At 48.5% G+C, this 14842-nt stretch overlaps 1 protein-coding gene across 5 annotated transcripts in view; it reads right to left on the bottom strand.

Moving 5' to 3' along the window:
- SAMD11 (sterile alpha motif domain containing 11) overlaps nt 1-14842 on the bottom strand; it is a 187930-nt gene that overhangs the window by 128677 nt on the left and 44411 nt on the right. For 4 of the 5 annotated variants that reach the window (XM_075437113.1, XM_075437116.1, XM_075437115.1 and 1 more), the window contains 2 exons: nt 7101-7191; nt 980-1022 (listed from right to left, as the gene is read on the bottom strand). In XM_075437113.1, the coding sequence (XP_075293228.1) occupies nt 980-1022; nt 7101-7191 (134 nt within the window). Of the gene's footprint in view, nt 1-979; nt 1023-2153; nt 2771-7100; nt 7192-14842 lie in introns of those variants that run through there. The other variant, XM_075437117.1, reaches the window with a different exon arrangement.

The following is a 14842-nucleotide window of genomic DNA, read 5'->3' as shown; positions in this document are numbered from 1 at the left end:
ACCAGGCTGGAGGGTTCCCCGCCGCCCACCCAGCCCCCTTTCAGCCTCCCGCCCCCCCTTCCTTCCTTCCTTTAAACTGACACCTGGTTTATTTATTTATATGCAGTAATTAAAATTAAACGCTGCGCCCCCGCCGCCGCCCCGCCGTCCCCTCCCCTCGGCCGCCGGCGCCCGCCGGGCGCGGGGAGGACGGAGCCCAGGGGAGGGGGGGGTCGGGGGAGGGGGGGGGGGGGTTGGCTCCCCCTGCTCTGCCCGCGGGGCTCCGGCGAAGTTTCCCGGGGGCCGCCCACCTTCACCTGCCCAGCGCGGACTCGCCCCGCTCCCACCGCAGGCTTTACGAGTTGGTATTTAATTTCCACTCCCGCACGCAACGTTAAAGAGCTCGGTACCACACGCCGTGCGGCTATGTGTGTATATATATATATATATATATATATGTGTATCTCCAGCCACGCACCCGGCGACACACCGACACCGCCGTCCCCGCCAGCCCGCGCCCCGCGCCGCCCCAGCCCCCGCTCCCGCCGCGCTCCCCTCCGCGCCGGGACGCGCCCCGCAGCCGCCGGGCACTCCCGAGGCTCGCACCGAACCCCCGCCCCCGCCGCCGCCGTTTCTCTAACTTGGCCCATTTAAACGGCTGAGGCGCTCGCGGGCGGCGGCGGGGCGAGGGGGTGAGCGACGGACGGCGGGGCCAGCGCCGCAGCCGCCAGCGCGGCGGGGCGGCCCGGGAGGGGGGGGCCGCTGCCGTGCGGGGCCGCTCGCCCCCCCGCAGCCTCCTGTGTGAGCGGCTGGGGAAGGCAGGCGGGAGCCTTCCCGCTGCCAGGCTCGGGAGGCACGGCATGAGTTTGTTTGCCGTTAGGAGCTGCGGCGGGCATGGCGCAAGGTCCAGGTGAAACTGCCCCGGGAGGGCAACGCGGCCCAAAATTTCAGTTGCGTGGTGGTTCGAGATTTGTCACATCACCAAGATGGAGTTCCCTACCTTTGGATGCTAAGCAGGATCGACTGTGGAGGAAGACTCCTACCTAGAAGGGAAATAAAAATAAATGATCCCCCTAAACACAGTACCAGAAAGATGCCCCACAAGTCTTGCAAGGTGGCAGAACAGTGAGTTCTGTATGAGTCCTGTCAGAGTTCCCACAACAAAAAGTTCTTAGCTTTGTCCCAAGGTGGGCTGCTCAGTACTTGCTTTCTTACAGGGGGAGGTGGTGGCAAGCTGAACCTGCCTTCCAGACAGTGAGAAACCGATTTGCTGCTGTGACACTCGGCCATCGACAGAGTTAGCAGAGCAGCTTCTGAGCAGTAATAGCCCCCGCCACTTCAGCACCATCGCTCAGACCATCTCACGAACAGGGAGAGAGCACACCACCGCCCAGCACCCTTCTGAGGAAGCTGCTTTTAGCTTCACTTCGCTGGTGGAGAAACTGAAGCGTAAAGAGGCTAACGTCCAGAACGTCAGCGCTGTACTCACGCTGGGGTTATGCAGCTACTCAGTCCCACCGTGAGTAAATACAGGCTAATAAAGGGGACGAGTTCACATTTGGCACCAAGTGATTTGCCTGAGATCTTACAGGTGTCATTTTCTGCCCCCCTCAGCTCTCAGCTGACAGGTACCCATCTCTACAAAAAGTCCACTAATGGACTGCTTCATACCGGTAAAGGCGGAGGAAACTGCCTCTCTGGGCTTCAGCAGCTCTGGGAATGGAATCTAACCCCCAAACCTCAGTTTTCTCTTGACACTACCTGACCATGGTCCTTGCTTCTCGCCTATTTAGTCTCAAGAAATGCAAGCTCTGGGAGCCGTCCTTGCTTCTTGCTCTAATGAAGGAGGCAGATACACATACCCATCAAACCCTCTCATTTAGGCTTTCAGGCTTCGGCTCTTATTCTTAATGCTTCTGATTGCTCAAGATGACAGGGGAAAAATCACTTTCTATTATCACCTAATGAACCAAGGAAAATGCTTGGAAAAGACTCTGGGAGACACAGGCTTTCTCTGTGCAAGTGTGTAAGAGGATTCTGGGTGGAGGTCAGGTGAGAAGGCCGTACAGTGAGAAGAACCGTTTGCTCTCACACACTCGGAACACCTCCATGCCTGGCGTACCCAGAACTGCACTGAGATCTCTGCAAAGGCTTGAGAACTACTGCATACTTACTTTGACTCCGTCTTCTTTGTAACCTGGCTTCATGGGACTGATTTCTTTTCCCTTTTTGCAGGAGAGTGGGTATTTTTTCTCAAAGTTGTCTTTCTTTTTTACAGCCATAAGGGTTACTATTCGTCTTCCATCTCTGCTCCTAATGACAGCTTCACCTCCAAGTGTAGAGAGCACTTGACCACAGCCTTCTCCAAAGTCAAGTCTCCACACTTCCTCCAGGAGGGGTCACAGGAGAGCAGAACAAGGATGGCCTTCATGGTCCAGGAACAAATCCTTCTGTGGCACTTCTAGACCTCTCAGATCTCTGTGGTTTGGATGCACGCTCTCACATCTCCTAACAGCACCTTGCCTTACCACCAGTCTGCCCCTATCAAACAGCTGTAACGAGACCTTTCCTAACCCAGAGAACTTTACTTTTTATTTTAAAGCAAAAGGTGACTTGCCATGGGGTTTTCCTACTGCACGTCAGCTCAGTTGCTTTTTACCTCTAAAGAAACTGGGGTCTAATCTGGACCTAGTCATAAATTAAGTGAAAATGCTGAGTCTTCATTCTAGAAGAGCAGCATCTACTTAGCTGTTTCATTCCTGGAAAAAACAGGCACCTGATGCCAGTTATGATATAGGCACACTGGCCAAGCTGTGCCATGGTCCAGCACTGGAATCGTAAGGCCTCATGACGGTGGCTCAACATGAGGGGCATGGCTTGGACCAGGCAGGGTTTCCCGCACATACATGAGGTGTTCTGGCACAGCTCAGTGAAGTTTGAGGGGGTTCAAGAGGCACAGGTTCGAGCTGATCCTATCAGTCTCTTACAAGCACTAAAAGTCACTAACAAGTCCTCCCTACCGCTCCCCACTGTAATAAAGAACAAGAGCTCTGTCTGGATGTCTGAGCTGGACAGCAGGAGTCTGAAGTTGTTCAGCTCCAGTCTCTTAACATTAGTGCTTTCAGGATTAGTGTAAACAGATTCACCACTGGAGAGCAGATCAGAGAGATCTCAGGAAATCCACGCACACGTGGTTAGAGAGAACCAGGTACGCTTCGCAAATTCCACACCAAGGAACTGGACCACGTTTTCAAGTCTGGGGGCATGAATCACCCTGTCTTTTTGTTGTGCGTTTCCACGGCACCTAGCAAAGTGAAAGCATGATTCTTTATTTGCTCACAGAGGCACTACCACAGTAAACATAGTAAATAGCAATCATTTTCCAACATTTACTTCTCCACCTCTGGAATACATCATGTTGGATTGAAACAAAACCTGGATCTTTTATTTCTCTCAGGTCAAATGTGTCAACAACTGCAAAGAGCTAGCTGTGCTGCAAAGCATTTTACAAGAAGAGATGGTGCTTTAAGCAAAGGTCTGAAACTTAAGAGAGAATGATTTTTCTCCTTATTCTATCACTAGTTTCATGGACAAATTACTTCTTCTGGATACGGCTCTATTATTCTACCCATAAAAGGAGGGGAAACTTCCTAAATGTAATTTGTTATTTACATGTGTGACAGTAAACCTCAGAGTTTCTAACTGAGATCAAAGGTCCTTCGTGCTAAGTGTTTTAAAAACTCCTTGCAGACGCAGGCCCTGCCCCTTTACAGGAAAGACAGGTTGAGGCTGGGAGGAGAGAGACCTGTACCTGTAAAATGACCAGCCTGAGTTCACCAACTAAGCCAGAGCTTCTGTCTTTGCAGAATTCCAGCACAGATGCCATATATGCCATCTCTGGCACCATTATGCCTCTGCCTAAGCTAAGCTAAACGAACAGATACAACGTTCTGTCAGCACAGCTGCATCTATAGCACTGGTCTTGCCAGCCTTGTCGTTGCAGGTCTGTAGCATGAGTTTCTCACAGTTCAAAACTAACTATGCCAGCAAAGATCTGTCCTGTACACCAGAAGAGCTTAGATAGTAAAACAGGTCTTTCAACAATTGGTGTAGTATCCACTGAATCATGTTGTTTCCCCCAAAGAACGTGGGGTCCTTAGCCTTAACAGCTCCTTTCCCCACTTCCATGTCTTTCCACAGAATTAGCCTGACACTATCACAGCGGTGATGGAAAGCAACAACTCTGTCCCTACCACATCCCTGAGCCTACCAAAAGAGAGGGAAGGAGACCAAACAGCCACACCACCACCTCCTGAGCCAGCCATACTCATGCTTTCCCTAGCCTCTTCCACAGTCTCAGAGGACATCAAGGCTGTCTAACAGCCAGGATTCACTGCTTTTCGTCTTTTATTCCTTGCCAGGTGTAGCCCAGCTACACTGCCTGTGAACAGCCAGCCATGCTGCCAGAGTCATGCTCAGCGGGATCAGTATTGGAGGTAATAGTAGCCTCAGGCCAGACTGCTTCATTATGAGAGATATTTTGACAGCCCAGCAGCAAGAGCAACAGCAAGGAGGGCCCAGGTGGGTATTCAGGGGAGGAGGGTTGGGAAGGAGGACACTGGAAAGGGCTTTGCCTCTCAGAAAATGCTTTCCCAGGAACTGTTGGGCTGTACCATTTTTAATCCCACTGATACAGAATACTGCCAATTTATTGGAGTGAAAAAGGAGCACCATGGAACTCAGAGGTTTTTCTGTCTTTCCTGGAAGTGGGGTCATGATAACATGAGCTTACACAACAAACCGGAGCTGTAAATTGCACGCATCCCTATCTAATGCAGGCATTTGGCGTGCTTGCGAGAGTTTGGTGGTTTAAGGAACTCTCTTATCACCAAACTATTTTCACAAAATGCCTCTTCCAAATCAGCTTCCCAACAAGTGCCCTGTATAGCTATACGACCAGTCTAAGTAGATCACTACTCAAATAAATGGAGGAATTAAATGTCTGTTGGGGAGAAGTTTCATCTGGGAGGCAAGGACTCAAATTCTAAACTAGCTGCTCCCTTCTAAATAATAACTTCCCATGCAGGGAACACATTTTCTGTTCTCTCTCTGACGTGGTATAGTGGGTTATGCTGTGCTGTGAATGGTCACCTGGCCTGAAAGTCGGAGACCTTTGTATGCTGCCACACGTACTGTACAGCAAGAACCACCCTGCAGCTGCCCTGGGAGGCTGGCTGCGCACCGAGTGACCGTGCTCCTTTGTGACCTGCTGTCAGAGGATACAGCACTGGAAAATACTGGAAAAATAGAAAAACTGATTCATCTCTCTTCCTTACTGGTTGAAGTTCGGGTATGTTGTGGTAACTTAGACCAGAATCAGCCTTGAGATCTCTACAAGAAGTTTAAATTAAAAGGGCACAATCCTATTTCCGTTAAAACCAACGGCAAATTTTTACTGACTTCACACTTTGGTGTTCTGGTCCCCCATACCATAGCAAAAGATTGCCCTTCTCTGCAAAGCTTCTGGAAAACAACAAGTTAGCTACACCCAGGTGATGCCTCCATCATGTAAAAAAAGCACTTATGGAAATCACCAATAGAATAAGAGCTTAAGTATCAAAGCTGCTGTTACAGTAACCATTCTCTCTGACCCTTTACTTTTAAGGCAAGAGCTGCCGCCTTTGCAGTTCCAGCCGTTGGACAGCTTCCCTGTGCTTCCCTCTGCATTAACTATTACAATTTGCACGTATTACAATTAGAAATGCATCTTTCTCCCTTGTCTATTCCTCCCTCCTCAGAGGTTATTTATTGCTAATTCATAACTGTTGTGAAAGACTTGAGATAGCCGAGTTGTAATGCAGAAGAAAGCCTCCACCAGACTTTTTTCCTGAAGCCTTTGTTTGTGCTACTCTGCTCTCCTCCACTGCTAAGAAAAACTGACTGTATCAAAAGATGGTGAAATGATGGTCACATTGTATTAATCTAAAGCTTGGCTGTGTCCCAACACTTGTAGATCACTCTTTGCTACTCCAATTCCCTAACTTCCTGCCTGCCTTCCCTCCTACAATCATCCTAACAAAAAGAGACACTGAAAAACTGACTATCCAAGAATCTGGGTATGGCTGGAATCTATTACTGGGTTAAAACAGTAAAAAATTAGTGACCACTGAAAAGAAGATAACATTAGGTGTGCTATCACAACATCAAACAGTGCCATAAAAGAATAAGCCGTGGGTCTCTCCCTTAATTCACAAGTGCACGCGCACACGTGTGCACAAACCGAGCACTTTTTTGAGGTTCGGCAGACGAACTTTGCTAGCTAATCCTACGGCAGTAATGTGTCAGAAGAGCCTAGTGTAATCAAAGGTGTGACTGTTTTTAATACATGCTAGAAAGATCAAATTAAAGACTAGGTAGAACCTGCCTTGACCAATTTAGGAGGTGCTAAAGTACATACTACCTGAGCTGGCTTACAGCTTGCAAACACATTAATTAGAGCTAACGTGTTCTAAAGTCCTTAAATCATTGGGCATCTCTGCAGACCTGTTTTGTACTGTTCTAATTCTCCTCCTTTCTCGAAATGGATGTAGGGTAGTCAGGGGGGATGGGATTAGCACACACCACCTCTCCACTAGTACAACTGCACCCCCCTAGAGAGCTGTACAAGTTCCACGAGGAATGTTTCTGAACAATTATTGTTAGAGCAGTGTGAAACTTTATGTACAGACAGGCCCTAGTCAGGGCTACGCCTGTACTGCAGTTACAGGTACGACTGCAGCAAGCGTCTTTCTGCCATAGCTAAATGTTATTACATTAAGACTGGTACTCTGAAAAGACATCACACAGGAGCTCCACCAGCACGGACCTATGTTTCTGTAGGGATTCTCACTGAAGTTTGTGCTGCCGTGCTTTCTCTGCAGTTGTTTCATGGACTGTCTAGGTCAATGCCACACAGGAAGGCAGTCATAACTTCAGTGTCACTGTGACCACAACTCTGACATGGTCTTTTCTACATGTGCACTGTATTTGAACAAAACATACCCAAAGACATACCTACAGGCACAGGCATAAGCAGAGTCTCCAGTGAACTCACAAACACACATGAACAACTTTGTACTCACTTCTCACTTGCGCCTCCATCCTTATGAACAAGTGCTGGGTCAGGACCACGTGAAGGCTTGTCTTGTTTGGGCTTCTTTTTCTTTTACATTCCTAGAACAAGAGACTCATTCAAGTAAACTTGTTGCCATGACTACACTGCAACAGAGTGCTTTCATCAAACAAAAACTTAGATATCTAAGATATAAGAAAATAAAAACAAAACAAAGGGAATTTCAAAAAAATGTGTAAACAAGCATTTGCACATTTGAATCTTCTCATGGTGGTTTGAGTTCCTTGGAAGAAAAGCAACTTTTCTGCTCCTTCCCTTGTGTTGCTTCATAGCAAATGCGGCATGCTTGTGGCCAAGAGAAGCTGCCTGCTGCAACTAGTTAGCACCGAGTTTTATTTGTTTGTCAGACTTTCAAACTTGAACTTCTCTACATGTGGAGTCAGGCATTCCAACTTCTATTTCTGCCTATTTTGCTTCACTCTGCGACCGCAGCATTTCACCTAGAGACTCCAGACTCAGGTCCTTCACTCGTGACACAGAGAGAGCACACCTCCGTAGAGCCGAGTTGGGAAGCACAACTCCTCAGGTGCTCCTACTCCTCAGTCATTTCTGTCTCACACTATATATTTCTAGATCTCTGTGTTTCTCAAGTTCATTAACTCATTCGCAAAACCAAGTAATTGTGAGCCATAAGACACCACAAGTGGCAAATGCAGAAATGTCAGAGCAAGCAGTTGACCAGTAATTTTGATACCTGATGCCTAAAATTGTTCATCTAAACTCCTTGGCAAATACTTACAAATCACTATTTTGTTCACAGCAGGAGAAAAGGACTTTGTTTGTCACACGTCTTCCTTGCCTTAGCCAAAACTAATCTGCACCCAGACATGGCACAAACTGTTTTCCCTCACTCTCCACACTCAAAAGGTACCCATGCAAACAGACACGTGGTCAGCACACACTTGAAAAAACTACTACTACTCACAAAATTTCAAGTTTTGCTCCAGCAGCAAAGGATAACAAGGCATTCTGAACATTGTACTGTTCGTGAAAGCTACTCCTTTCATCTGTTGTCTGTAGCACAGAGTTCGCAATAGCCGCAGGTAAAATGATGGGAACAACTACCGTCCTGTAGCAAGTGCCACACACAGCAGGGGGGACAGCCTGGCACCAAGGGTCATCCATCGTTAGACACAGACTCACAAAGATGCCCAGGCATATGCACTCATAAAATAGATTCTGGGTAAACAAGAGAGCTAATTTTTCTTTGGCTTGTGCCCTGAGAAAAGCAAGAAGAGCTAAAATACCAAACCTGAGGTTCTGTGCATATCAATCGCTAAGAGACAGCCTGCTGAAATATTAGTTTGGCTTCATGGGAGCAGTCATCAGAATTTCAGTCGCTAACATTTCAGCCATATGGTATCTTGTATCTCATCCTCAGCAGACTAACAGATGTGCCAACAGCTGAAGGGGCAAAAAGCTGGGTTCCAACACACATTTCATTTTTCACTACCCAGGAAAGACTTAGGAGGAAGTTGGGGCCAATTACTGAGGATGAGTAGTGGAGGAAAGAGATCTTTTAAGTTCCTGTCTTGCCTTTTCAGTACATGAAGCAGACAGACATTTCCCACACGTGCTTTGCACCCAGAAGCAATGTTGGCATTAGCCATAAACCACTGCATATAGGTTAAAGCTGCACTGACCCTGAAATAAAAAAGCCTAATCCATTCTAAATATCCAGAAGACATTCAAGTCTATCACCACCCAACTGCTTGTTACTTTTCCTTCAGTTGTTGAGGAGTCTGTCTCTGTGGTACGGTCTCTAATCACAATTACAGCAAAACACTGATTAGGATGCACATGGGAACATCATAGGAAACAAATATAAAATTGTCTTGACAAAGTAACTGAATGCATTTATAGCGAAGGTATTGCTTTTAATTAGCCTTAATTTCCAAAGAATTATTACTTGCTCAAAAAAAAAATCTTTATGGATCCATAAATTATTGAGTGCAAGATTCTCCCTCTCTCTCCTACTAATACCCGAGAGAGTAGACCTAGCATAACTCACCAGGGAATCTGCTGTATTGGGCTGTAAGAATGCTCATGGTTCCAATATATTTGGTATTTTTGTTGTAACTACAAAGACTGTATCAGTTCTTACTGAGCGAATATGGAAATAAAGTCCCAATCTGGATTAGCCTTCAGACTACCACAAACACCCTGTGCTTCTTAGACGTAATCTGTGTGTTTATACACATGTGCACATAAACACACACACAGAGGCCAAATACACCTACGCAATTTTGTACCTCATTCTAATCAGATTTGTAGTTTGTCTCTTCAAATACAGTAATGCAAACTAAGCCATTCATTTCTCTCTTTATAAAATGAATATGACTCTATTAGTGCCAACCTTGAGAAGTCCAGGACATGGTGCAAACCCAGGTAAAGGGATTTGCTGAGGGATGTTACATCCACATCACTCTGGGCTGAGCCTCCCATTCTTTCTTCCTTCCTCCCCTAGTTTTCTGCTCCCCATGGCTACTAATTATAGTTTGCATATGTCCCTACCATTTGAAAACAAGAGGTTCCTAAAAAACCTATAAAACCAGCCCCAAATCTCAGCTCCAAAAGCAACAGACAACTTGCCCTTGACTATGGAGATTAGCACAGTAATGTATCTGCTTAACTTTCAGCCATCCATATTTGAAGTTTCTCAATATTCGCTGTCATATTCTTTGTGGAGCAGAGCTCATATCCAAGCAGACAAGCAGAGTGGTACCCACGGTGCATTCGCAGACTCTGCAGTGTGAACCAGTTTTAGACTCCACCAGTTGCCTCCTGAAGCGTAACTCAAGAGCGGGTCAGGGTTGAGGGTTGTCCTGGAGATATCAGCACTACCAGAGATGCCAGCTTTGGTAGCCCTTGCTGAGGAGGCTCCTGTGCATTTTAACCTTTATCTCAGGAGGCAAACACAACATTTTACAGAGGACAAAGACACACTCTGTCCTCTTGTTCTGCCTCATGAGTATGGAGGTATGATGGGTCGCAGTCTCCTCTCTATCAGCAGTCCTGGAAGGGGACACAGCTCCATGCAGTGCTCATGATTGACAGCCAAGTAAGATCGACAAGAGCGTGAACGCAGCGTTTTCTTCCATCTGGAGCTCTAAGCCTTCACGATAAGCGTGTGACTAGGTGTTTTAATTCATAAAGAGATCCTCAAGAGGCTGTTACAGGGAGTAGCTGGCACATCCCATCTATCCATGTCACCACGCCATCGAGGCACTGTTACCTCATTTCCGATTACAGCTGATTATGGAAAACATTTCCTTAGAAAACTGCTGCCCCTTTAGTAATGCTAATGCCCTCTTTTGTGACATTCCCCAGGACTGTTACAAGGGTTTGTCTGCACTAAGAAATTTACCACTAAAATTATAGAGCCATTTCATACTGCCTAACTCCCACTTGGGAAGCTTTTCTGAGAGAGTTGCTTTCCTGGTATCATTCGTATTATTCAGCGGGGGAAAGGGATTATTATTTGGAATAATAATAGAGATCATCTTGTTATACCTACAGTACTTTAACTACATGGATACTTCTGTAACCTTTTTCCAAGCAAACAGACCTTCTTTCTCAGTCTCTATCATTCTCCATTCTGCCAGTACTGTGCCACAGGAGAAATTCTTCTGGAAATACTAAAGAAACCAGCAGTGCAGTGAGAGTCTGTAATCAGAGCTGCTGTGAGACCAGGTGTTTTGGGAGTGGAGGTGTCTCCTCATGGAACGGACAGGAAGTGTGACTCTTCCTTCTCAGCTGATTTCTGCTAATACCTTGATCTGTAGCCCATTAATGAGCAACTTCTTGCAAAAATTATGTCGTTACATTCAAGTTGTTTTGCTTAGGTTGGCTGTACTGTTCATGAAAAGATCTAGCTCCCAGAATCAGGCTTTCAACATGCATATTTGCAATAACAAATTAAAAATTCCCTTTCCATTGGTGTTCTTGGAGCTGTCTTCAGACTTGCTGCTGCAGTAGCTACCACTAAACGCCACTAAATCAGTAAATCCATTTATTGGAATAGTTATATAGGACCGCAGCAATGAGACACAAACTTCATCCAATTCAAAGCTCTCCTAAGCAGGAAGAAATAAACATTCAGCTCTGTTCTCCATGAAACTTCAGTATAACAGGGTGGAACCTTAAGGATGTGTATGGTAAAGAAAAGGGCATTCAAAAGACAACACAAACCCTAGCACTAACTCAACAGGGACAAGAAGGTGAGTGATGTCCCAAACACTCCTTTAGCAACTGCAAATACCTCTGGGACTGTTGAAAGCCCTTGACTCGAGATATGTCTTTCCATCAGCTCCCTAAACCACTCGGCTGTAACATCTGGAACCCCTATCCAATTATAAGATGAAATGCAGGAGGATCAAAGAGAGAGTTTCCCAGCTCTCATGAGAACAAGCTGGAGCGTGGGATAATTAGCAGCTTCTGACTGCTGCTAACCACCTCTCACTCGTTAGCATTTTTCTCTGGCCTTCCCACCTGCATGTGCAGCCCCCTTTGCCGCCAGAGTACCAGGTTCCCCTCCACCTGTATCTCTCTTAACCTGCTTAACAACAGTAGTCCTGACACCTCCTAGAAGTTCACAGCAGTCTCTTTTCTCCTCTCCCCATTACCCAGAGACAAAGCCATTTGGGACCTATTTTCACTGCCTGGGAGTAGGGGCGAGGGCAACGGATTGGGGGGAGGAGGGCAGAAAAACAGGGTTCAGGGGATCCTGGTGCATCTGCAGACAGGCAGGTGACAGCAGGAGAGAAATACAGCTAAACAAAAACAAAATAGTATTTACTTTGCTTCTTGTATTCCCCCATGTCCAAGGAGTTCTGGTCAGGATGAGAGAGGTGTAATTCACTGGGAAAGCAACATTTGCTCACTAGTTGCACTTTTTGTTGAACCGGCTAACACACTGCAAGCAGCACACAAGTTTCAGGTCTGAAAGGCACCTTCACAATAGCGAGGAGTCAAGCTGTCAGGAGCAAGATTGAATTGTGAGTTGCTTGCCCTTGTGAAAGAAATGTGGGTTGCGTGTTTGTCACGTGTGGGGACCTAGAGCTGCACCGCTGGATTGGCTTTAAGTGCCTGCTCCTTTCCGAAGAACAGCAGTCAGCAAGTCTCCTCTATCCAAGGGACAGACTGGTACAGAAGGTAAGGCTCAGACTGGAATCCCCACCACAGGCAGAAGCAAGACCATTTTCCCCCTATGCCGTGGCAATTCTCCCCAAGACAGGGGCATTTCCTTCTGACAAATCAACCAACAAATCAGGCCTTTCCCCGACGCTGTGGTGTTCCTGTCCCGTCACTTAGAGCAGGCTCAGTCACGATCCCAGAGACAAAATCCATGGAGGGACCCCAGTCACACTGTCTACTGCCAAGGGAAACAAACTGGCTGGGCACACAACACATCTGCATGCAAAGAAACAAACAAGCTGAATACGGGGGAAATGTTAATGAAGACCTGGAAAGCACCAGGAGGTCCTTAGATTAAAGGTATCCTAGGAACAAAACCCAACCAGTAACAACAGATAACATCAGCCTAGGGATTGCATTCAATTTTATCTTAAAAATCCAACTTGACATACAGTGACTTAACAAAAACATAATAAATGTAAATCATGTCATAGTGCTGTCGTGTGGATTTTGAGTAATTCTGCATCAGAAACAGTACAGAGTGTGGTTGCCAGCACGACGCAGCTCTGACCCCACTCTCCCGTCCCGGCTGTCCACTACTCGAGCTTACACAGCCAAGCACACACCCCAGAGCTCCTCAAAGACCATCCCAGGCAAACCTACAGTCTCACTCCTTTCGGTTCACCTGCAGGTGTGACAGTGCTGAGGTGAGCCACAGCTCCATCCTTTCACAATCCGCCTTCCCCAGCAGCTCCACCTGGCTACAGAGCCCAAGAGGTCACAGAACTCATTGAGCACAAGCTCTCTCTGGCCGCCATGTGAAGGCACAGCCTGGAGTCACCCAGCAGTCTGCAAAACTGAGTTTTCCCCCTTGCTTGACAGAGACTTTCGAGCTCATGAGTGAGGAGGCGACGAGCTTGGTACCAGGAGTTCCAGCCAACTGATCGACAAGCGGAGGCTGGGATGCTCGGCTGCAGCCGTGTCTGTAGCTCCACCAAATCAAATCACGATTAGAAACACATTAGATTCCTTTAACTCAGCTTTTGACCCACCAGCTTTCATCCAGCCCTCGCGAAAGCCTTTTCCCTGCTGCCAAGTGGCAAACGCTCCCGGAGACGCCAGGCCCGGCTGCACCGGAGGAGCGAGCGCCGAGGGAGGAGGGCAGAGCCGGCCGCGGGCTGCGGCCAGGCGAGCGGAGCCGAGGAGCGGTCCCGGCCGGCCGGCCCGTCGCTGCTCGGGAACCCCCCGGCGGGGTCCCCCCCGCCGCCGCCGCCGCCGCCGCCGCGGGTTGCTGGCAGCAGCCCCGGAGCCGCAGCGCTGCCGCCGGGGAGAGAGGTAATAAATAACCCGGGGAGCGAGGCGCGGAGCCCGGCGGGCGGCGCAGACTCTGACCTGACAAATACCCACTGGAAAATCATCACCTCCCGCCCCCGGGAGCCCGGAGCCAGCGCCGAGCCGGCCCCAGGCGGGGGGTGGCTGCGCAAACACTGGGGCGCGGAGGAGCCGGCCCCGCCGAGCCGAGCCGAGCCGCCGGGGGTGGCGGCAGCGGGGGCGGGCGGCGGGAGCCGGGCGGCCCCTGCCCCGCACAGACGGAGCGGCTCCGGCTGGCTGCCCCCCGGGCCGGGCCGGGCCGGGCGGCAGGGAGCGGTGCCCGGCGGGAGGCGGCCCGCACGGCGGGGGGCTGCCCAGGCTGCGGGGGGGGCCCGCGGCCAGCCCTGGGGCCGCCTCTCGCCGGCTGCCCGAGAAGGCAGCGCCCACCGTCCCAGGGGCGGCGAGGGGGAGAAGGGGGGGGGGGGGGGGGTGGATAGACAGATGCTTTATTTTCTGCTCTATGCAATAAAGTGTGATTATAAAGAACATAACAGGGAGCACAGCTTGAATTCCAGTTGGTGGAGAGAGCCTGTTGTTAACCATCGGGGAACTATTTATTCTCCGGCCTTACTGATGCTCCTTGGTCAATAATGATAAGGGGGGGGAAGAAGTTGAAGCCATTATAAAGAAGCAATCACATTACAGGGAAGCAGCAGCAACAGCCCCCTCCGAATCCATGATTCCCTTAGGTCATGTCTGGTGTGCTCAGACCACTGGCCACTGTCAGTATTTACCCTGCATCATTAACCCACGAAACAGTTTTTTCTTGCCAGAAATGACCGATTTCTCAACCCTGATGGCAATCATCATTCGGGAGACAGAGCAGTGGTCCCCTGCTGCTGAACCATCTCCCGTGATATTTAATAAATAAATAAAATAGCTGTATGGTTGACCAGCTCCTCAGGCAAAGGGAAGAAAGTGCGTCTATTCACTGTGATTAAACATTCGCTACTCTCTCCTGCTGATAGTTACACATACAGACATGTGGCATACATGTATGCTTGCTCTCAGCCCTGATCAACTTACAAAACATCCTTATTTATTGTTTGCATTGCTGTTACATCTCAGACCCAGGACCATATTGTATGAGGTGCTGTACAAAGGACAGCAGACGGTCCCTGTCCCAAACAGCCAGCTGATGCACTCCAAGACTGCTTTTTTTTGCATTACTGAATTCCACATGAG

Source organism: Opisthocomus hoazin, chromosome 16 (assembly GCF_030867145.1).
Source record: "Opisthocomus hoazin isolate bOpiHoa1 chromosome 16, bOpiHoa1.hap1, whole genome shotgun sequence".
NCBI lineage: Eukaryota > Metazoa > Chordata > Aves > Opisthocomiformes > Opisthocomidae > Opisthocomus > Opisthocomus hoazin.
The sequence above is the reverse complement of the archived record's forward strand: the minus strand, read 5'-3'. Positions and strand labels throughout refer to the sequence as shown.